Source organism: Lissotriton vulgaris, chromosome 3_2 (genome assembly GCF_964263255.1).
Source record: "Lissotriton vulgaris chromosome 3_2, aLisVul1.2, whole genome shotgun sequence".
Classification (NCBI taxonomy): Eukaryota; Metazoa; Chordata; class Amphibia; order Caudata; family Salamandridae; genus Lissotriton; species Lissotriton vulgaris.
In genome coordinates, this window is record NC_141690.1 from 70,089,754 (window position 1) to 70,114,657 (window position 24,904).

The 24,904-nt window shown below is 46.2% G+C and overlaps 1 protein-coding gene across 5 annotated transcripts in view; it reads left to right on the forward strand.

Moving 5' to 3' along the window:
* Positions 1–24,904, forward strand: part of CCDC149 (coiled-coil domain containing 149) — a 441,302-nt gene that overhangs the window by 378,665 nt on the left and 37,733 nt on the right. For all 5 annotated transcript variants that reach the window (XM_086964019.1, XM_086964017.1, XM_086964021.1 and 2 more), the window contains one exon: positions 447–523. In XM_086964019.1, the coding sequence (XP_086820145.1) occupies positions 447–523 (77 nt within the window). The remainder of the gene's footprint in view (positions 1–446; positions 524–24,904) is intronic.

Below are 24,904 nucleotides of genomic sequence, written 5' to 3' on the forward strand. Positions count from 1 at the left end.
GTAATGCGCTCAGCTTACCCGGGGGCATCCCGGCGCTTACCATTATTTCCCTACTGTGCTATTTACTTATCCTTCTGATTGGTACTGTGTTTCTTCTTTCTTCACGCCCGCCACCAACTCATCATTGTTTTCCTACTGCTACTAAATCTATTTTACTGCCACTTGAAACTTCCTCCTTTTCTGTTATCTTTGTCACTCTATTTGCCTGAAAGTAATTAAAACCCTTCCTATCAACTCAAATTCCTCAACTTATTCACGTAAACCTGTGCTTGTTTGTTCAAACAATTTCGATCCCCCTTTCAGTGATTCTTATTGATATCTTATTGTTAACCTTGCCATGTTTAAATGAGGCACTGCTATGCGTCTGCATTCTTTAACCCTCATCAAGTAGCTTTGGAAGAGAAGTTTTCTCTGTTAAGAACATGCTATTTTCTTTTTCCTCGCAGAATTTTAGGCAATCGTGTTGCAGAATTGGAGAAAAAGTTAAGAACTCTGGAGGTGTCTGGTTTGTGGAGTCTTCCAGGTTAGTATGTGTGAAGAACCAAATCCTGCCAGTGAATGAACCCTTTCCTATTTCAATGGAAATGTGTTATGTTATTGTAAATATATTTTTAGTTTACATGTATTCATGAAGGACTGCATAACCTTTTAACCATGAATTCTACTTAAACTGCATCTCTCATAAATATGTGCAGGTCAGGATTTGGTTCATTCAGGTATTCAGAAAGTGGATCAAGACATAGCCAACTCTGACCTCCTCTGCGCTCTAGTAGTATTCTGCGCATACTTATATCCAGTATAATCCACTTCCATGCCTTTTTGAGTTCACGGGGCTCCTGAGGACTGGCAGAAGGGAGTCCCACCAAGTTATGTTGCAACTACAATATACTTGATGCTAAGCACTTGTCATGTGAGATGGTTGTGCATTAAGAACCAGGGGTGGGGGGAATTTGCGTAATCGCGTTATGCAAATCTCCGCGAAACAGTAAAAAACCTCCACGAAGAACACTCAGAAATTCCACGAACACGCAGAATTGCTTGTTCGCGATGCTTTTTTACTGTTCGCAATCGCTTTTTGCATGCTCGGGGGAAAATATCTTGTGAACACACATTTAAGAACGCGAACAGGCAAAAAATTTCGCGAGGTCGCGGAACGCAGAATTTTGGGCAACTTCGTGTTCTTTGCGGAACGCGAAATTACCCAAATTCCGCGAACGGAACGGAATTTACCGCCCAGGCCAATTAAGAACTTAAGTGTTTGTAATGCAAGAGCAAGCAAGGGGCCTTATGGGTAATGTAGGCTTGTTTGACATTGTCCTAGAGAGCATTTTGTTTATGTTTGGACTAAAATAATGTATTTCATACAGCAACTCTTAGACACTGATAGTAATGTAATCTTAATAACAAGTAATTCCATGCTTCCAAAGTCAAGCTAAAATTAATTTACAGAACTAGCAGTATTTGGTCTGGTTGGCCACATAGTTATAACAAATAGCATGTCCAGTTTTTGAGTATGGATCCTCAGAATTTGATCTACAGATGTGGTTCTGTCACTGCCCTTCCTGCCTCTCCTGGTCTTTTAACCTGTTTGCAGTAAATACTATTGTATAGTTAAATTGGTCAATAAAAGTGTCTACAGTACCTGCCTAAGACTTGCACACAAAAGGGGCTGCATCCGGAGCCTCATCTGTCTCCCCACATGGGCCTGTTTTTGTGAGAGCATGGTGGAGGGTGGTTTTGTAATGGAGCAGGACCTTAGGGTCAGTTATGAGAGAGAGTTTGTACTTTTTTTTAAACTTGGTTGCTGCTCTGTCGTACTGTTATCACCTGTATTGAAACCTGATAACACCATACATGGAATACAACATTTTGGTGGAGAGACATTTTTACTGTCTTTCTGAAAAGTAATGTGAAAGGCACAGAAGAAACTTTAAAATCAGTCAGATCAGGCTCCCATGGATATAATGTTAAAAAGGTGGAAAAGTAGTGTTGTCTACTTTGACAGACATGTTCAACCATTCACTACAGTCCGGGACTGTCCCACCAACATGGAACATGCCATTGTCAAGCCTTTGTTGAAAAACTCTCTGTTGATCCCTTACAGTGTGAAAATTACAGACCTATCTCTCTCCTTCCAGGGCCTACTAAAGTCCTGGAAAAGTTTGTAAACAAGAATCTCTGTCTGTATCTTGAGAAAAATTGTATTTTACAACCTTCCCAGACTGGTTTTAGACCAGAAAGTAGCACAGAAACTGCTTTGCTTGCAGCCACAGAGAGGTTAAGAGCTATCTTGGATCAAGGTGGCTCAGTGGCCTTAATTCTACTAGATCTGAGTGCAGCTTTTAATACCATCTCCCAGCCTGTCTTCGTTCAAAGGCTGAAAGAAGAAGGCATTGATGGAGCGACTAAATTGGCTTGCCTCCTTCCTTGAAAACAGAACTTTTCAAGTTTCTGAAGAAGCCACTCTGTCAATAACCCACTCCCTAAAATGTGGTGTGCGCCAGGGTTTGTCACTAAGCCCCACTCTGTTTAGTCTGTGTTTTCTGTTGGCAGAGATTGTGAAGGCTTGTGTTTCTCAATTTTATCTTATGCAGATGACATACAAATTGTTATCTCCCTTTCTCCCCACACAGAAAAGACTTCCATCAACACAGTAACTGCTTAAAGCATGTAATAGACTGGATGGATGCAAGCAGTTTTAAATTAAAGGAGGATAAGACAGAAGTGATAGTGGTAGGAAACAATCTTGCCCAGTGAAAGGAGTTGAGTTGTCCAGATTTTCTCTCCACTCATCCCATCCCTAAAACAGGAGTCAAGATCATGGGCTTTTGGATCAACAGCAAGCTATTTGTATATATACTTTATTCGGCCATAGGCCATCAAAGGTGCATAAAACAATGTATATACCGCTCTTTCTACGAACATAGCAATGTCCATGTCCTTTCCCCATTGCTACAATGTAGGCGGTGATCCTGAGCCCCAGTTTCTGGCTATGTTTCGTTTTGCGAGTGTAATACCTAGTGTAGCCCAGTTTTGCAGTGCTAAATTGAGATCAGTGGGTTGCCAAATGTTCAATAGGCAGCACCGGGGGACCCTTTGAACCTCTGCCCATCCCACCTCTGATTTTCCTGTCATTACCTGGTCCCAATAGCATTGTATTTTGGGGCATTCCCACAGTATGTGATAAAATGTTCCGACTTGCCCACATCCTCTAAGACAAAATTGATCTGGTGCGTGTCCGAGTTTATGTAGGATGGTGCGGGAGTAGTACACCCGATGCAGCACTCTGAGCTGTATCAATTTGAGCCGGGATGGGATTGCCGCTTCCCGGGCCGACGCCAACGCAACAAGCTAATCGGAATCCTCTATGTCTCTCAGGTCTGCCATTTTCCTCGCAGAGTCAGTGTGTGGTCTGGTTGATTATTCACCAGCTTGCGATAAGTTTGTGAGATGGCTTTTTTATCCATGTAGTCTGTGAGAATCCTGTCCTCCAGAGGTGAGGACTCTGCCAATTTGGTACCCTGGGGAATTGCGCTTTGGAGAGTGTGTCTAATTTTAATGTATCGATAATGTTTAGTGTCTCCCATATTAGATTTATCTTTTAGTGCTTCAAAAGTGAGGATCCCCCCTCGCACCCACAGGTCTCCAACTTTAATGATACATATGAGGTCCCACTGTCGGAACCCTTTGGTGTTTACTAGGGTGGCCAGCCGCCGTGTCTCCTAGATTGGAGTGGCCAGTGTCAGTACTCCTTCCCAACCCAATGCCCTTTGCGCGGTGTGCCAGATGTTGATCGTGTGTGCGGTGGGGCCTGTAAGTGTATGTTTCTTTTTGTTAGTGTAGAGGGCCTTCGTCAATTTGTCAACAGGGAGCAGGGTCCTGTCCATTCTAAACGCCGGTTCGTCCTGGGGACATGCAGCCACTGGTTTATGATCATTAGTTGCGAGGCCCAATAATAGAACTTTACGTTTGGTAGGGCAATGCCGCTGTCATACCAGCTATGTACCAGCTTGTGTTGCACTATGCGGGAAGGCCCACCGTCCCATAGTAGTAAGGAGATCTCGGCCTCAATAGCCTTGAAATAAGAAGAAGGGACTGAAAGGAGGTATTTTGGAGGGCGTAGAGAAATCTAGAAAGCACCAACATTTTGAATAACGCCGCTCTCCCCAATACTGTTAATGGCAGAGACCGCCAGTGTCCGACGTTCGCTCTGAGCCGTGCAAGGGGTTTTGTCAAGTTCTCTTCTATGAATACGCTGTCTTGCGGGGTTACGTATATCCCTAAATACTTGAAACCCCTGGTCGCAATTTGGAGCGAGCAACCCGGAGGGAGCTCAGGCGTGGGGCCATGCAGTACATATAGTAGCGATTTTGCCCAATTAATGGTGTATCCAGATATCAGCCTGTACGCCGTGAGGATTTCCATCAGGACCTTTAATGATTCCCCTGGGGATGTTATATAGATTAGTGCATTTTCTGCATATAACGAGAGCAGGTCCTCCCAGTCCGCTTCCCACCGAATCCCACGTATCCTTGGTTCCTGCCGCAGCCACGCCGCAAGAGGTTCCAGTATGAGGGTAAAGAGGAGTGACGATAGCGGGCAGCCTTGCCGCGTCCCTCTCCCCAATATGATCTCTCTAGAGATATGGCCGTTCGCGACCACATGTGCCAACGGAGTCGTATATAGCAGCTTGACCCACCCGCAGAATTTGGGGCAGAACCCCATCTTTCAGAGGACTGCAAATAGGAATGGCCACTCAACTAGATCAAATGCCATCGTGGCATCTAAGGAGAGGATGGCAGCGTCTTCCTCTATCATGGGCATTCGGGCTAATACCTCATGCAGGCGTCGTAGGTTTAAGGAGGTGTTGCGACCCGGCATGAATCCTGACTGATCTGGATGCACGAACGTCCGAAGGTGCGGCTGCAACCTGAGTGCCAACGCCTTCGCGAGTATCTTTGCCTCCGCGTTTATTAGCGATATCGGGCGGTAGGAGGACACCATCATCTCGGGTTTGCCCAGTTTATGTATTGCCACAATCATCGCCACTCTCTGACATCGGGCCAGTAGTGCCTGCGTCTGGCAGTCATTATACATGTTTAGCAAGTGGGGCGTTATGGTTTTTACTACCTTTTTATAGAGTTCCACTGGCAAGCTATTGGGTCCCATGGCTTTTCCCGCATGGAGGACCGCTAAGGCCACCCGTAGTTCCTCGGCCGTGAGGTCTACCTCCAGTGCCTGCATGTCCTCCAATTGCAACGCAGGCATTTCCACACCATCCAAAAATTTCAAGTTGTCTTCCACTGTGGCTGTGGTGGACGACGTGTCGACCCGCTCATAATAAGTTGCTAGCTCCTCTACTATAAGTTGGGGGTCAGTTGTGATAGTGTCGTTTGCTAGTGTCAGCTGTGCTATCCATCTATTTGCTTTCTCCTTGTTCTCCAGCCAGGCCAGCATCCTCCCTGCCTTATCCCCCAGCTCATATAATCTGTGCAGTGTGTCCGCTTGCCTAGATTTCGCTTGTTCCCAAACATATGCTCTAAATTCTTGGGTCGCCAGTGCTAAGGCTTGTGTTGTAACTTCAGTGGATTTCTCTGCGTGCGCCTCTTCTGCCCGCTGTTCTGCCAGTTCCAGCGCCTCTAGGTGTTCCCTGCGCACCCGTTTATGTTGTGTAATGGTGGAGATTGCATGACCACGGATCACTGACTTGCAGGCTTCCCATAGGATGCTCGGCGAGTCTAGTCGGCGAGTCGGCGAGTGAATTCTCTGCAAAGTATTGTTCGGTGGATTTCCTTAGGGTCTTAGCTATGTTGGGATTCTGGAGGTAACCTGGATATAGTGGGTAAAGCCTCCACCTACTCGGCAGCTGCGTCATATAAGTGAGCTGTATAGGGGAGTGGTCAGAGATGCCTCGCGGCAGGTGCTCCACCATAGTCCATAGTCTATGCGGGAGAGACTATTTTGTGCGCTTGTGTGAAAGGTGTATTGGCGATCTGCGGGGTTTTTAAGCCGCCAGAGGTCAGTAAGTCCGATCGCGTCGAGGAATTCCCTGAGGGCCAGATTGTGCTTATTTGTGTCCCTAGGTGGCTGCCTATCTATCGCCGCGTCCAGCACCATGATCAGCTCTCCTTCGGGGAGATCAAATAGAAATTTACCCAGGTCCTTGAAGGCCGCCTGGTGAAGCGCCGGGTGAATGTATGCAGAGACTATGTTATATCTGCGGCCCTCCCTTTGACAGGACATGGCGGTGAAACGGCCCTGGTCATCTGACCAGGTTTTCTGTATCACTAGTGGGGAGTTTTTGTGAACCAATATACCGACCCCCCGGGATCCTGATGTAAACTCTGCATGGGTGATCATTCGAAATCCCCACCTGTCCATAGCTTTGCATGCTGTGCCCATTAAGTGTGTTTTTTGAAGTAGGGCAACCGTGGGGCCCTTCCGTTTAAGATACTGTAGAACTAGCCCTCTTTTTATCTTGTGCCCCAACCCGTTTACATTCCAGGAGATAATTGACATAGTCGGGCATGACGATTTTGGGGTTTGGCAGTCCACCTCCCCTTCTTCATGGCGTGCCATTATGGTCAGCGTGCAACTCTAATAGATGTACAGCCATTCTCTTGGCACCGGGGCTGAAACATGTGGCATATGTGCATATACATTTCAAAGGTACGAGCAATTTTCTTTTTTGAGTGCTTGTGTGAAAATTCCATTTGATTGGCATTTATGGACAGATTGATGGTTAACTGAAAACTAAACCAAAGGAAACCCGCAGCATCTAAAACCTTCACCCCCCACCCTGCCTCCCTGCCCGGCGGATCCAGAACCGTCCACCACCCCTACTGAGAAGAGTGCTTACTCGGCATAACCAACTTCAGTGTTCGTGAGGATGAGACTACTGTGACTTTTATAGCCCTTCCCCCCCACCCGCCAATAATGTCCATGCAGCGCTGCATCAATGTAGCAGGTCCTACCTGTAGGAGTCCTCGCAACGTGCCTCAGTACCTTGTCTCATATCGTCCCTCTGAGACTGCGGGCAACGTGTCATACCGCCTCCCCACTTCCACTGCCCAGCCATGGCCTTGTCCATGCAACAGTGTTCCATGATGGTGGCACGAAGCGTGCTCCTCGTTAAAATCTGTGAACCCGGATGAGCCATAATACAGCGTCCTACCATCGATGCAGCATGCCGTGGGCCACACCTACCGCTTCATCTGTTGTTCCTTCTTGCTTCCCTGTGCTTGGGTCCTCCTGTCGGTCTCCATCCCTCCAGCCAATCTTGTGCGTACTCGGGCGATTCAAAAAACCACGGCTTCCCCTCCGCTTCGACACGCAGCTTCGCTGGGAAAATCATTGAGCATTTCAGTTCCCTGGTTCGGAGTTCCCTTTTTACCTCAGTGAAGTTACGCCTTTGCTGTGCCACTGCCGCCGTGTAGTCAGGATAGAAAGTAACTTCTGCGTTGTCGATTGTAAGCGGCGGGGCAACGCGAGCGGCTTGCAGGATAGCATCCCGGTCGCGGAAATTGAAGATCCTCGCTAGAATGGGACGGGGCAGTGCTCCCGGCCTCGGCTTTTCCCCCGGCACCCGGTGGGCCCGCTCCACTGAGAAATAATTGGACAGACCTTTCGGCTGAAGCTTAGTTTGGATGAGTTCTTCTACAAAGAGATCTAGTGCTGGGCCCCCTGTGGACTCCGGGACACCCACCAGGCGCACGTTATTGCGCCGTGAGTGGCCTTCTTGCTCGTCGAGTTTGGCCTTCAGCATGAGGTTATCATCCTCCTGGTCTGTACTTTTTGTTTCAGTTCTGCAGTGTCACCTGTGAGGCCTGACGTCGCTTTTTCGACCTCTATCAGACGATCAGACAGTTTGGAGAAGTCCGCCCTTATCAGGGAAATGTCTGTGGAGATTGGGCCCATCGATGTTTGCATCGTTTTCAGCGCCTCCATGACATCTTTCAAGGTAATCTGATCACCGCTCTCAGGCGGGTTGGTTGTCTGGGGCGGTGTGCGCAGTGCGTCCCCCCGTGGCGTGTCCTGGGTTCTTTATTGTATGCATACTTGTCTAGCCGCAGAGGCTGTTGTACTCTGGGCCCCCTGCCGCTCATTTCGCCTTATCTTAAGGAGCTTCTACGCAGGTGTTGCGCGTGGGGACCCGGGCTATACATGTCTGCTGGTGGATCCCCACGAGTCCGTCAGCTTCTCCCCTTGATGACTCAAATGGCGAGCTAAGGCAACAGATCCACGCAGGCAGACCCACTCCGACACGAGCGCCGCATTTGATTGTATTACTCACAGCTCTTGAGGCACAGCCGGGAGCAGGGCACAGACAGCTCATTTTAATACTATTTAAAGAAAACTGTATTGATTTCTTTTACCTTGCGCCGTATTTGCACCCCCTCACCTACTCAGCAGATTGCTTGCTGACGTAGGCTCGTATTTCCTGCTGAAACGACAGGATTGGCCGGTCGCTAGGACACGCCCACCTCCGTAGCCACGCCCCCTCTGACATAAACGCGCGCTGATCACGAGCGCCGCGTTTGATTGTATTACTCACAGCTCTTGAGGCACAGTCGGGAGCAGGGCACAGACAGCTCATTTTAATACTATTTGCTGAAAACTGTATTGATTTCTTTTACCTTGCGCCGTATTTGCACCCCCTCACCTACTCAGCAGATTGCTTGCTGACGTAGGCTCGTATTTCCTGCTGAAACGACGGGATTGGCCGGTCGCTAGGACACGCCCACCTCCGTAGCCACGCCCCCTCTGACATAAACGCGCGCTGATCACGAGCGCCGCGTTTGATTGTATTACTCACAGCTCTTGAGGCACAGCCGGGAGCAGGGCACAGACAGCTCATTTTAATACTATTTGCTGAAAACTATATTGATTTCTTTTACCTTGCGCCATATTTGCACCCCCTCACCTACTCAGCAGATTGCTTGCTGACGTAGGCTCGTATTTCCTGCTGAAACGACGGGATTGGCCGGTCGCTAGGACACGCCCACCTCCATAGCCACGCCCCCTCTGGACCCCTCTCCTCTCTGCTATAAAGCATGTGCCCCCACCGGAAGCGCAGTGGACGAGAGCAGCGGGCGCGACGATTGCGCGACGATTGCGCGCCGAAGGCGCACTTAAGGAAAGCCTTCCGCACCTGGACCGGGCCTAGGGCCACCCCCCTGCCAGTTTTGCTATTGCTAATCCTGCAACAACCTTTTCGTATGACTCCGACTTTCTGCTTTCGCTAAATACCACATCTCATCAATGTCAGCGTCTTGATTTGGCTAAACAGCCATACTTTCTTCCTTATACTTGTCCTAGTTGCTCCTATATCACTAATAATTACCGACGCTTACCGATAATTACCACTAGCAAGAATAACATACTGCCTAAACCATGTGTAGCTGCATTAATAAATGTACACTCCTTGCCCAAGCATAAATATGAGATCTCCAATTTCATTGAGGTGTGCAATCTTGATCTCCTCTTCATCACTGAAACATGGGGTGATCCCGCCTGTGGACCTGACTTCGTTAGTGCCACCCCCGAAGGATACTCAAATGTTAGACTGGACAGACCACTCCCAAAAAAAGGAGGCGGATTAGCCATTATATACCGGAGCAATCTAACAGTACGAACAGAAACCATTCCCACCCCATGTTGTGAAGCTTTATCTTTCACAATCTCTATTCCAAATGCCCCCCCATTCAAAGGCATACTTATTTACCGCCCCCCTGGACCTCGCAGTCCTTTTCTCGCTAATTTACCCATTCTTTTAGAACCATTGGCAGGTGAAAGCCAGTACACCATTCTGGGTGATTTTAATTTCCACCTTGAGCTGCTGGATAATCCCGACACCGCCGCCCTGCTATCTGAATTAGATGCAATAGGACTTCCACAACTAGTCACTGGCTCCACGCATACCGCGGGCCATCTTCTGGACGGTCTCTTCTCTAGCGAGAAATCACTTATGATAAAGGACCTCCTTCCCTTCACCTAGATGGACCACTCTGCCATTCTTTTCGACTTTTTCTTACAACCTACTCCCCCCCCCTAGTTAATACTCCCTCACCCACGAATCATTTTAGAGCATGGAAAAGCATTGACATTCCCGCTTCTCAGTCCTCACTATTAACTTCCCTGCCTCCCACTGTGACTGATCCTGAACTAGGTGCTAATTACTATACTAACTGGATACTAAACAATGTCAATTTGACAGTTCCTGTAAAGAAACAATCCACCAACAGGACTCTTAAATCCTCACCCTGGTTCAATGATGCTCTTAGACAAGAAAAACAAAAGTGCAGGCAACAGGAACGCATATGGAGACGTGACTACGACCCAGATCAAAAATCCCTCTACAAAACCATGATGTCTAATTACAAGCAACTAATTATCATGGAAAAAAGTAAATTCTATAGCAACCAAGTCAATCTTGCACAAGACTCGACTAACCAACTTTTTCAGGTAGTGACGCGCCTCTCTGGACAAGCAGTGACCACTCCGATCACAGCCACCCAAGAGCTATGTAACTCCTTGGCGAATCACTTCCAAAAAAAAGTCACAGATATTTTTACCCAATTCAAAGCCCACTCAACCAGCATTGGACACCCACCCTCCACTCCCAATGCCCACAGGCCCCTGGCCCGGGCATGCTCCAGCCCCCCTCACTCAAGCCCCTCTTGATCCTTCCAAGAATTTACCCAGATTCCCTCAGAACTGGTGTCCCATCTTATACGTACCACAAACTCTGGATCTCCGGAAGATCCATGCCCCCCTTCCATTCTTAAAAACTTTCCAGAAATTATAGGTCCAAAACTCACGGAAATTTTTAATGCTATGTTTTTGTCCACTACCTTTCCCTCCATCTGGAAGAAAGCGACCATCAAACCACTCATCAAGAAAAGCTCATTAGATCCTTCGATAGTCACCAATTACCGACCAATAGCCTGCCTTCCGTTTCCCGCCAACATCGTGGAAAAAATCATGAACACCCAAATCTCAGAATTTATAGACCAAAACAACTGTCTGGATGATACACAATTTGGCTTCCGGAAGGGACACAGGACGGAAACTGCGCTTATTAAAGCTACAGAGGAAATCAGGAAGACTCTTGACGATGGAGGATCAGCAGTGCTTATTCTACTGGACCTGTCGGCAGCTTTTGACACGGTCGATCACTCCATCTTGATCAACCGTGTCACAGCGGCAGGCATTACAGATGCTGCTAAAGACCTCATCGTTTCTTGCTGATCGAGTACAGTCAGTCGTCTTCGGCAACTTCAACTCACCTCCTTTTACTCTCCCCTGCGGTGTCCCCCAGGGATCCTCGCTAAGTCCTACACTATTCAACATTTATGTGTCGGACTTGGCGAGGATCATAAAAATCCATCACCTGGCAGTAACATCCTACGCTGACGACACCCAGATTGTCCTAGCCATAAACAAAAATGGAGATGAAGTGGCCTCCAATTTTCATCTGGGAATGCTGGCAATAAGTAATTGGATGTCCACAAATTGTTTGAAGCTGAACTCCGATAAAACGGAGGTGATGATGTTTGGTAACCTCTCCCCTGCCTGGTCTCCCACATGGTGGCCTGACGCCCTAGGACCACCCCCTCCCCCAGTGACCAAGGAAAGAAATCTTGGAGTTATACTGGATACCAAGCTTTCATGCACCACGTTAATGCGGTAGTATCCTCCTCATTCTACACCATGAGAATGATTAAAAAACTCCTACCCTATCTCCCCATAAGTATGGCAAAAACTCTGATCAGCGCACTTGTCATGGCCTGCATAGATTATTGCAATGCCCTTCTAGTTAATGCTCAAGAAGGTGTCCTAAAAAAGCTGCAATTGGTGCAGAATGCTGCGGCCAGATTGATCTCAGCAACTCCCAAGTATACCTCCATATATGGCACAATTGAAAAGCTTCACTGGTTACCAGTAAAGAAGAGAACAAAATTCAAAGCTCTATGCATTGCGTATAAGGCAATTCACGCCCAAGGCCCAGCTTTTCTGAAAGATGCACTCTGCCCTTATTAACCTGCTAGATCCCTTCGATCTTCAACTGCTGGTCTTATGCAGGTCCCCAGGACTAAGAAAGTCTCCTGGGGAGACAGATCTTTCATAGTGACCACCATCAAACTATGGAACAGTCTTCCACATCATACCAAAACCTCTACTTCCCTTCTTTCTTTCCGCAAACAGATAAAGACCTGGATGTTCAAGCAATTACCACTCATGGGCTAGTTCAGTAAACACTCAGCGCCGAGACACCCTCTGGTATTTGAGCGCTTAATAAATATCCCAAAATAAATAAATAAAGACACTTCTGCTGCGGCGCACCCCTGAGCTTAGTGGCACTCTTACCGCAGGCTAATCTGCCATGTCACGGTCCCACACTGTCTCATCAGGCTTGCTGTGTGCTAAGATGGTCATCGTCGCTCAAAATTACCGGAAGGGCACCCCTTCTGTGCCGGGCGTCCTCTGGTCCTTAGGGGCTTGCTCCCCCTTCACAGAGATTATTCTTTTCCTTCCCCCCACCCCCGTTGTCCAGCTGCTGAGTGGGGTAGATGATCGTAGCGGTGTTCAATGGGGCCATGGGTGGTGAGAGGAGGCCGCCACCAGGCCCCAACCGCTGACTCACCGGCTCTGATCTGGGCCGTTTTGTTCCTTCCGTGGGCAGGAGCCGTCACCTTCCCGCCTACTACGGCTTTCTTGCACGTCGCGTTCCCGGGCCGTTGTCTCCCGGCCTCCGCCTCTCAGCGCACCAGAATTTTGGGGGTCCGGTCGGGTCGCCTCTCCGCCGGGCCGCCGTTAAACTTTAGTCCCCGGCTCCGGCGCTGTTGTTAGGCCGCAAACTTCTCCGTGGCTGTGTGGCGCGAGGTTTAGGAGCGGGGCAGAACGGGTCAGAGCGGCGCAGACCGGAGGTTCTCCCGCTTTCGCTGATGTGCTGCAGCACTCACTGTGTTCAGGATAGATTTACGGATTTTGGGAAGAGGGCTCCTCAGTCACAGAGCTCTGCTATAATGCGGCCATCTTGTCCGGCCGCTAGCCACGCCCCCCCCTATGTTTTCATAATTAATGTGACAGAAAACATAAACCTTAGCTAAAGTAGCCATCTTTTCATGTTGCACATTGTTTGATAATACCTAATGATTGAGTAGTCTGATGAAGTCTATGAATATGTAGTATTTGTATTCCTGTGGTGAGTATTTTATTTTTCTTAGTGCATCACGTGTATCTTATTATTGAAGTGGTGGCATCCTGATATTCATTCGCTGTCCGATGCAGGCTGCTCTGCCTTTCTGTATACCACTGGTCACGATACAGCACTCATATTGACCAGATAAGTTCAAGCATGTATCACTTATCTATATTTAAAGTGCGTTTATATATTTAGCAAATCCTGAATAGGATATGAGAGATATGTATGTCCAACCTATTTGTGTTTCAGACATGGAGGTAGATCTGGCCTGTGATATAGACAGACCTTGCTGCTTATGTCCTGCTAATTTCTGAACTGTTAAACAGGTTGCATGAACTTTAAAGTTCTTGATAACCAGGTTGCATAAATGTAAATGTTTGATTCTAAAGCTTTGACAAATCATGCTGCCCTGCTTTTGATCCACGTAGATCTTTGGAACTTAATAGTGTATTCATTTAAAACATGCAGTGAAAAAAATGGAGCGCATAACATTTGCACTATATTTGCTAGTTTAAACCAGTGTCATCGTAAGGATTTTAGGAGACCCTGGGCAAGACCTATTTTAGAGGCCCTTTAATGTAGCAACGGTGGAATTCATTACCTATGTCCTGCTAATTCAAGAAAGTATGAAGCCAAACAGTACTACATTATTTGCTAAAGTGTAACAGGGTTAGGCAACCCCAATTAAAATATGTGTTGCCTGGGACCCTAAAAATCCTTAGGATGACACTGGGTAGACAGACTGAGTCAGAGGTAGGTAGAGAAGTTTAGATAGTGAAATCGAATAGACAGAAGTGAAATAGAGAGAAAGTTCTCTTTCTCAGGGGGCCCTGTGATGTTGGGGGCACTGGGCAACTGGCCACTTTGTCCATACCTTAAAACGTCTCTGTTTCGCACTTCTTTTGTTCCTCTTTATACTTTTAAAGCAATGACCCTAACCTAGAGCAGTGTTTGTTTGAGCCATAATATGATGTAGTAGCATCATAAATACAAAAGGACCGATTTGTTAAAACTGAGCACATTTACATATGATAAATGCGTGTGTCTTTGTTTTATCAATAAAGTTAAGAACATTTAATATATCAAATAACTATTCTCTCTTTCCTTTTTCTTTGCCGCCTGAAGGTCTGAGCTACAATGTCTCAGTGGGATTTGGGAGTAGGTTCCCTTGCATCTACATATACAAAACATAAATGTTCATTGGCTTATAAAAACAACTGCTTGTGCATGCTAATAAATAACATTCACTATTTTTTCACATTTATGCTACTCACAATGAGATGTTTAGAAGCATGTTTATGCAACATCTTATTTATTTGCTGGGGTAATTGTCATCACATTTGATACATATTAATTTTGTTCTAAAACAAAAAGCTCCTCCTGATGAGCATCTGTTCTGACATATCAGTTACTGCAAAGTTCAGCACCCTCTCCATAGAGCAGGTACATCTTAGCAAACATGCTTGAGCTCATAAACATTCTGAGCACAGGTCAACGCAAAGGGAGAGGGCTGCGCCCCTCACCTCAAGAAGTGGAACGTGAAAATCAAAATTCTTTAGCTGCTGCTAAATCTTTTCGGCACCACTGCTGGTGGTTTTTTTTTTTTATGTTTGTGGCACTTCAAGCTTAGGCCTTCATAAGTTATTCCCAACAAAAGGTATCTTGGACAAATAAACGTTTTTTTTTCACATGTTGGAGATTCTAACGGTACCAAATATGTTTTTTGATTCTCTTGCCGGAAACTAAAACAAGCATTGGAAATGCAATAGGTCTCGGATTATTTTGAGTTGGAGGTAATGGCATTGTAAATGGCAATGTGTTTTATACATGTGTTCACCCTGCACACTCATACACTGCAGTCACTGTCACTCCGCAGTCACTATCACTCTGCAGTCACTCTGCACTCACTCTGCACTCACAGTCACTCTGAATCTGCACTCTGAATCTGCACCCTGCACTCTGAACTCTGCACTCACAATCTGCACTATGCACTCACAAATGCACTCTTCACTCAGACTCTGCACTCTGAATCTGCACTCTGCACTCACACTCTGCACTCTAAATCTGCACTCTGCACTCTGAATCTGCACTCTGCACTCACAATCTGCACTCTGCACTCACAATCTGCACTCTGCACTCACAATCTGCACTCTGAATCTGCACTCTGAATCTGCAATCTGCACTCTGCACTCACAATCTGCAATCTACACTCACAATCTGCACTCAGAGTGCAGAGTGCAGATTCAGAGTGCAGATTTAGAGTACAGATTCAGAGTGCAAAGTGCAGATTCAGAATCTGCACTCTGAATCTGCAGGCTGAATCTGCACTCTGAATCTGCACTCTGAATCTGCGCTCTGCACTCTGAATCTCCACTCTGCACTCTGAATCTGCAATCTGAATCTGCACTCTGAATCTGCACTCTGAAACTGCACTCTGAAACTGCACTCTGAATCTGCACTCTGAATCTGCACTCTGAACTCTGCACTCTGAACTCTGCACTCTGAACTCTGCACTCTGAACTCTGCACTCTGAATCTGCACTCTGAACCTGCACTCTGCACGCAGAATCTGCACTCTGAAAGTGCACTCTGATTTCTGAATCTGCACTCTGATTCTGCACTCTGATTCTGCACTCTGATTCTGCACTTTGAATCTGCACTCTGAATCTGCACTCTGCAATCTGAATCTGCACTCTGAATCTGCACTCTGAAACTGCACTCTGAATCTGCACTCTGCACTCTGAAACTGCACTCTGAATCTGCACTCTGCACTCTGAATCTGCACTCTGAATCTGCACTCTGAATCTGCACTCTGAAACTGCACGCTGAAACTGCACGCTGAATCTGCACTCTGAATCTGCACTCTGAATCTGCAGTCTGAATCTGCACACTGAATGCTGAATCTGCACTCTGATTCTGCACTCTGATTCTGCACTCTGATTCTGCACTCTGAATCTGCACTCTGAATCTGCACTCTGAATCTGCACTCTGAATCTGCACTCTGATTCTGCACTCTGATTCTGCACTCTGAATCTGCACTCTAAATCTACTTTCATTTGAGGTCTGGGTAAAAACGAGTTTTTAAAAATTGTGGTGGCCTGTTAAAAAGCGTTTCAGTTTTGACATCAGCCACGAGTCTGCATTCGTAAGTCTGGTCTCGCAGTGTAGTGTCGAGTTCACAGAGGCGCCGGTGTGTGCACAGAAAGTGTAGGCCGATACTTTATTACAAGGAAGCGTAGAGCCCAGCGAGTCTTCATTAACCACCACTTTTCCAGATGCTCGAATAATAATAAAAACAAATCTTTCTCAGACACTTTTTTCTTTTCACACCACAAGCACAACCAATTAACCCATTCATTGTTGGGGAAGTACACGTTTGCCGTAAGCGATCGCTTTGTGTTTTGTGTGTCTGGCGAGGCTTTCATCTCAGGGATTCCCTTTATTGCTAAAGAAATCCGTTCATCACCCCCTCGCTAATTTACTGATCCCACTACAAGGGAACGGCTACCCCCACTCCTCCGTCCTCTCCTCCCGCGCCAAACACCCTCACACCCAGAGAAGATAGGCGCATGGTAAAATCACGTTTTAATCACTTATGTTCAGGGTGACAGTATTTTTTCTCTTCAGAGCTGGGTCTTTCATGTTTCCTAGCGCAACCGTCGGACCGCCAACCACTAAAACAGGCCAACTAACACATTGCTACCGAAATAACAGCTCTGCGCACGCCCACTTCCCCAGATCGTACCTTATGTACAGTGGGCTTCCCTTTTATTATATTTTTCGAACTATCAGACATTTTCCTTTTCATCAACGCTCCCCAAAGTCTCACAACAACTTTGTTTATTGATTTTTTTTGTGGCATGTTATCAATGGAAGCACCTTTCTGTGTTTCTATTATTTGTTTAATGCATTTAATATTCCGATGTAATGTCAATCCCAAACACCCGATTTCTGCCGATCTGAATCCACTACTGTTACTCAGGCTTACTGTATATTTTAGACCGCAGGAGCAAGCCACCATTTTTTTGTTGTTGGTGGACATAAAACGCATTCCTGCAGTGTTAAGCCGCCTCTGTCCCCACAGCTACAAGGGTCCGCACATTTCCGTTACCAGGGATGTATCTACGCGAACAGACTTTGACATGCATCACTATGGTGTGTGCCGCTCCTGCCAGGTACAAAAAATCAAGCAATTCTCTCTGATTGTCACTTGGAGTCTCTTAGTAGCTAAAAATGTATTTTATCTGCAGCTTCCACTGGTGATCCCGGGCCTGTGGTCCCGTTTGTACCTCTCTGCTGTCCCCTCCGTTCACGGTCCCGTGACCGCAGCATCGCTTCGAAGCTTCCGCCTGGGAGTTCAAGCGCTGTAAAGAGTATACTTAAAAAGAATACATTCCAGAATCTTGAGATCACGGCTGCAAACAACGATATCCACTGGCAGGTGTTCAGTTCCCTACTTCCCTGAAAAAGATTTCACATGAACGGCAAATGTGTTTAGTAACCCTGGCAGACACCGACATCCCGCTGATGTCTGCGACAAATAAATGAATCAATGGGTGGGGAGGTGAATGCAAAAATGAGAGGCGAGCGCCCATAGCCCTGAGCCCTGAAAACAGGAGAATGGTGCACGCGCGCCCGGCATCTGGCTTCAATTACCACAGCCCCTGACAGCTGGTAATTGATGAAATATAGCCTTCTGGTGCAGGTGTCCGAACGGAATATGAGGAAGTGGAGCAACTCTACAGACTATGGCCTATTGCGTGCTGCCTTGTAAAAACACAGCCATGCGAGGGCCAATTGCCATGCAGCTGCCATAAATTACTAACACAATTCACGTGCTTCTCTGGAATCTGTGGGTTAGATTGTCGAAGTCCCTCTCTACAGGACTCTGGCCACACCCACTTCGTGGGATGTAGGCCGAGCCCTAAAAATAGTTAAAATATAGGAAAATGCTGTTGTTTGTTGGAAAAAGTGCAATGCAAGAAAGTGTATGTTTATTTTTCTAAAAATGGCATTAACAAAACTTCTGCTGTGCTAAGATCACCATTCAGATTTCAGCAACAAGAACAGGTGTATTCATATATTTTACAACCATTTTTGCATTTTTCGAATTAGTAGTCCATTTTTTATATTTTCTGTGTCAACCTACTGCAGTCTGTGGTGGGAAATGGTGTAGAACCCATGAGTAAGCCCAACAGACTATTGAGCCTGACCCCATCGGGCTGACACCATCACCAAAATAGTAATATTCCATGCCAAACATTTGATGCTGCCATGCCCTGTTGCGGGGTCTAGAGCCAGTCACACAATTGTGGTATTGTCTTTACCAGTTGTGTGTAAATACTGTGTGGTAGGAATTTTGTTGATGTCTCGGATTCTGTAACTTTACTTAACAGAAATGAGAAGAATATGTGTCATTTTAGCTGCAATTTGTGGTTTGCAAGGCATTGTGGGTAAGACAACTGAGCAGGATCCACGCAAGTCACAATACACTATGCTGGCCTCCTCTGGATGTTCACTTTTGAAAAATGTCAGGTTTCTCGCCAGATGATCTGAAATAATTGATAGCCCCTGATGAAGGGCCACAGCACGAAATGCATTCGGATGGGATAATGCAATATAAGTTTTCTTGGATTAAATTTATCATGAGGAGATTATGATTTATTGAATCAACCAACATGATGTGTGACAAGTTGGACGAAAAATAAATATATTTCCTTGACCTAATAAACATAATATATCTGAATCTAACTTAACCCCTTCAGCGCGGCGCGAATTTTCGCGCTGTGCTGAAGGTTCTAATGAGCCTATCGGCTCATGACGGAACGGTTTCGTCATGAGCACAGCTCAACCGACGCTCATGACGGAACCGTTCCGTCATGAGCATGGAAGGGGTTAAAGTTTATATACTCTTTTAAATTCTAATAAACTTATTGAACAGGAAAAGTTGAATCATTTCAAAACAACCCCTGGGCATAGGAGCATTTGCTGTGCTGAAGTGGAGGGACCTACCTGGGGATGCTGCTATTCTACTTTGTTACACATACTCCAGAATCAGAGATTGAGACCCTTTACAGCACGCTGCAAAGTGAGTAAGGAGAACAACAGTTGGAATTACCATTGCGTGTTCTCATTTATCTATCAGGTTGTTATTGTTACCTCGGAGCCAATCCACTACTCGAGCACAGACTTATACTGGTTAGTTTCAGCAGACCTCAAAGTGACTGGCTCAAATACTAATAACAGTATCAAAATATTATCAGAATAATGAACTCATGTTGTACTGATAGTGAGCATTAAAGCCACTTCAAGGCACTAATCACTTTACTAGACATTCATATGCTTTATATGCTCCACATACAAGGGTATTAACACTGCCATGTGCGGTCTACTGCCATTCAAATGCCCAGTTATTCATATGCCCACAGGACTGAAATACCAGCCATACTGCTACTCTCCCAGTCATTAGCCAAATAACATACAAACACACCTTCAGCAAACCACTCCACAATTACCGCCAGCCAACGCATACTGCCATCCAATAGCCACACATCCCACCAACCAATAGAGACTCAATCGGCTATACACAAATACCATCAGCGAAAGAGTGGTTGATGCCGTATATCTGTGTGTCACTCCTGCCTTGACCATATCCCTTCTATCTACTCATGGTTCTTATTTAAACAAGCGTAGGCTAAGCTTTGACTATCTGTTAATGTCTCACTCTGAGTCATAATACTGTATGAATGCCAGGTGCATCTTTATTAACATGTCCCCATGGCAGCCTGCTTCGGCTCAGGAAAACCTGTCTTTCAATGTACAGACAGTGCACCGAATGTGTGAAATCCAACTCTTTTAATTTTTTTATATCACGTTGGAGGTGTCTTAAGATGCCTTTGTTAACCCACACATTAGATTGTGGGAACAAAACTGTAGGAAAGTGGGTTATTGTTGCAGTAACCCCCCCACTTTTCGCCAGATGTCTGATGCACTTTGACTTGACGTGCCCTGGGTCCCAGCCAATCAGGTTCCCTGGGCCTTTGTTCTTTACCCAAACTGTACTTTTGTGCCCCCAATTGGTAACTCTCTGGCCACATATATGTGTGTGTCCCTTCTAAAAAATACCATGGGTACCAAGGGCACTGTGACCAGGGAAGGCCTCTAAGGGCTGCAGCACATATTGTGCCCCTCTTAGAGGTCCTTTACCTTAACACACACACTGCGATTGCAGGCCATAAGAGCATGCGTGGCCTTTTCAAGCCATTAGAGGGGAAGAAAGCTGGTTGTGACTGACATCCCGCTGCGGCAAACACTGTGGCAGCGCCCCCTGCCATCTTGCGCAGAGCCGAACAAGGGGATTAGCCAGAGAGGACAAACTGGAGGTCCATTCCTCTGATCGTGTCCCTGGAGCAGAGGGGAAAAAACAACATCCTGAAAGGTGCCTCGGTCCTGTGATATGTAAAGGGTCAGCGCCCCTTGCTTGCAGCGGCGGCTGCCCTGCCCTCATAAAATTGATTCAGAAAAGGGGGGTAGTGATGAACAGAGTGTCTGAATTAAGCAGACCACTCTTACCCAGTCCAAAGATCAGGGCTTGATCCATCACCGTTTTTTAGCTCACTGCACCATCCCAGCTCAGAACTTGGCAATATGCAAATTAGTCTGACCCTGGCCCAGTGCATCATGGGAACAGGGCAGACCAAACTACCAAGTCAATTCTTATACTGGGAAGGAAACAAGCTACCGGGGACCGGTTTCTGGCATTTCAGCCGTCTTCGGCCTGGCTTGCTTGAATCCTGATGGTGCAATGAGCTAGGGACTCTTATCTGAGTATACCCTTCCACGCTTATGGTGGACAAAAATGATTCAGAAAAGGGGGTAGTGATGAACAGAGTGTCTGAATTAAGCAGACCACTCTTACCCAGTCCAAAGATCAGGGCTTGACCCATCACCGTTTTTTAGCTCACTGCACCATCCCAGCTCAGAACTTGGCAATATGCAAATTAGTCTGACCCTGGCCCAGTGCATCATGGGAACAGGGCAGACCAAACTACCAAGCCAATTCTTATACTGGGAAGGAAACAAGCTACCGGGGACCGGTTTCTGGCATTTCAGCCGTCTTCGGCCCGGCTTGCTTGAATCCTGATGGTGCAATGAGCTAGGGACTCACATCTGAGTATACCCTTCCACGCTTATGGTGGACAAAAATGATTCAGAAAAGGGGGTAGTGATGAAAATTGGCCTCTGATATTACACGGGTCCCTTGTGGTTTGTGAAGGAGCCAGGGGTCAATGTTTGAAGTGTTCTCTCGGGCCCAGCTCTCCCAAAGCTCTGCGCTCAATTATTAGTATTGACCGTTTATATAGCACACACCCCCAACTACACAGTCTCTCAGTGCTAAAGCGAAGTGTTTTTCTTACTAACGTGGCGCTACTTATTTAATTACTTCATTAGTTAAAACACTGATAAAACACACATTGAAAGAGATTCTAGGTGCGAGACCAAAAGGCTGAGCAGACTTTGCAGATTTGAATCTCTGACCTGCAGGCACTCCAGCCTCCAAAGGGCCCAACCAGTGAAACTAGGCCTCTAGGCTCATATAGTCAACAATTAGTCGAGTTCAATCAAATTTTCAGAATATCTTTAATGGATATGCTCCAGATAAATTTGCACATATTGATTTTCAGTGGTGATCATTTGCACATTTCTTGGACATTTAAAAATCAGACTGGAGTATACGATTTGGTGTGCAGACAAGTCCAGCAATCCTTGCTTGTCCAGCAAGCCATCTTGTCACTATCTGCGCCATGGAAGCAGGCACAGGACGTGGCCGCGCGTGTACTACACTGCCATGGACCTTGCATTGCAAGCGAATGATGCCATGCCTGGCAGCACAGTCGTGCACGGCTGGGCATGGTCGTTGTGGAGTGAACACGATCTTTGTTGTGTACAGCACAGCAGCTGTCAAAATACCTTTTCACTTCCTGGAACTTATTATTCCAAAGTGTACTGCTAAAAATTAAAATATAATTAAGGTCTTTTTGTAAAGAGTGTGAAAGTGGGTCTGGTCGTATCTGGTGGATGTCTTATGCCGGCCTCAAACAAAGGTGTACACTGTACTTATAACTGGACTTATTAATATTAACAGGAAGTAGATCTTAGAACCCAAGCTCTAATAGAGAATCTTTTTCTCCATGTAATGCTCTGCCCAAATCTAGGGGGTGTGGGCCAATCCATAGGGTACCCGCTGGCGGCCCTGGGATGACGTATAATAAAATAATACATAGTGGGAGGGGCCACCATCTTGGGATTCTCCAGTTGTGCAACTAAGATTCCAGATTAACAAAGTCTCTTACCATAGACCCAAGGACTGGAAGTCATTTGTCATGGTGACGTGGAAACATGTAGCCATCTGGTTTCCTATCTCAGGCAAGTCCCACGGGTTAGACCATCATTGTTGCTGAACACGTTTTGGGAATGACAGTAACTTTTAACAGCACCTGCCAAACTAAAGGCATCATTTTTCGAGGTCTGTGGGGTCAAGCTGAAAGTACTATGAGTTTGGTGCACTTGTACGCATCTCTCGTATTATCAAGAATGTTCTCACCATAAGATCTCTGACTGCTAAAGAGGTGAATCGATATGTAACTTCTCACTTTCTTTCTTTTCTTTTCTTGTCTTCCTTTCTTCTTTCAGGGCATTTCCCTTCCTTTCCTTTCCTTTCCTCTCCTTTCCTTTCCTTTCCTTTCCTTTCCTTCTTTCTTTCTCTCTTTCTTTCGGTCTCTTGCAGTTTTTTGAAACAATAAATATGTGATATTTTGTCAAATCCAATTCCCATGCCTTAAAATGAGAAAAGAAAATAGAAATTGGAGAGGGGCAGGCAAGCGGCAGAACATAATCAAATTATCAGCTTTTTGTACTTTTTCTTTTAAACTTCGGGATTTCCATCAATATAAATAAAACTAATTCTTCTTGAATGTAATGGATCCGCAGTTTTGAAAGTACTGCCTTATCCTTTTTCACAACTTGGGCCTTATTTAAGGGGCAAATAGTTTCCTTCTTTTGCATTGTATTTGGTAATTGGTGGCGTGTAAAGACTGGGACCGTTCTTGGCCTGAAGTAGGGTGGTAGGGTACTGTTGAGTTATTGGAAATGTCGTTGCCTCAGTTTTACTAGAGCTGCCGCCGAGGTATAAAAGCAGTTTATTAGGCCCGGTGTATTGTTTGGATAACAAACTGCGCAGCCCATGAAAACTTTTTATTGGCTCGGTCATCTTTTCTGGACAAACTAGCCTGGCATCATCATCATCATTTGCTCATTGACTAACAACTCCATCCCGGCAGTGCATGTCCAAGTGGTGTGGCGCAAAGGACATTAGTCCAATGACAGATGAGCTATCAGCTCAGCAAGCCGGAAAGAACATGCTATGAAAGAAGGGTAGGATGGTGGCGGGCGGCGAACAGTGGTACAAGCCTTCATCTTGAGTGCCGAGTTCACCAAAGGTCAATGGTCATGGCAGTCACCATTGTCGGACCAGCCCTTGATCTGTCGCCCCTGGAAATATCGTCCTCATCGTGAAACCATAGGCTGCCGACCTGGTGTGTTATGTCCCTCCCCTAATTTAAGTGAAGTGTTAACTATTTATTTAATCATTTTATTTAGCTCCATGTGTTACCATAATATCTCTAAAGAGATGCTACAGAAGTCTGTTTGAAGGCAGGTAGGTACAGGAGTTAAGAGTCCTTTTGGGTGGAGGTAGGGACCACTGTCTGAGTTTCTTAAGTTGTGTGGCGATCATTCGAATGCAAATTTAAGTAGTTCAGTCTTTGGTGATCCACATGCTAAGGCCATGAACTCCCAAGGATTTGCCTCCGTTTTTCAACAGAGTGAAGGCTCATTGGGTGGTCAAGTGTTCTTTGACTAATCACAGGTTACCATATTGAGCATCGAGGACTGCAAGTTTATGCTGGTAGCTCATTCCATTACCTCAGAAGACCTTGAAGTTGATCCTTACATCCATTGGAAGGCACGCCCACTGGAAGACAATGGCCGCTTTCAGGACTTGTAAGTGTGGTCATGCTTTGGAAGGTTCAGGCATGTTCTAAAGAGCCATTAGTATTTAGCTATTATAGCTAATAGTAAAATGTTGCACTCGGGGGTCTCTGGTTGGCACAGTTATGCACTTGTGACAAACAGGAACCCTCTCCTCTAGTCAGGGTAAGAGAACTACTCCTTAGAAATAACCCTTGCTCACCCTCTAGGTAGTGTGGCGCGAGCAGACAAGGCTAATCTTCAGGGCGATAGTTGAGTTAAGCATTTATGACCACATACAGTAAACCATAATGACCCTCCACAAAGGGACACCAGTCGTAGGTTTTGTATCAAAAATACGTAGCTTTATATAAAAATACTTAGTTGCAGAATTATCACAAGACCATATATAACGTTTAGCGAGTGAAGCCACCAGATTTAAACAGGCAAAAGTTCTTTAGTGTTTTTGTCAGCAAGGTACGCTGGGGGTCGATGCACGCTTCGCGCTGGTGAAGCGACCCGTTGTGAGTGACGGACGACAGGGAAAACAAACGTTGCGGACCCTGGATCCGATGTGAACTCGGGATCCAGTTCAAGTGTACCTTGTTGCGGGTGTCCGAGGCATTTCAGGCGCGGCCTACGGTGAGGGCGGACCTGGGATGGGGCCTTC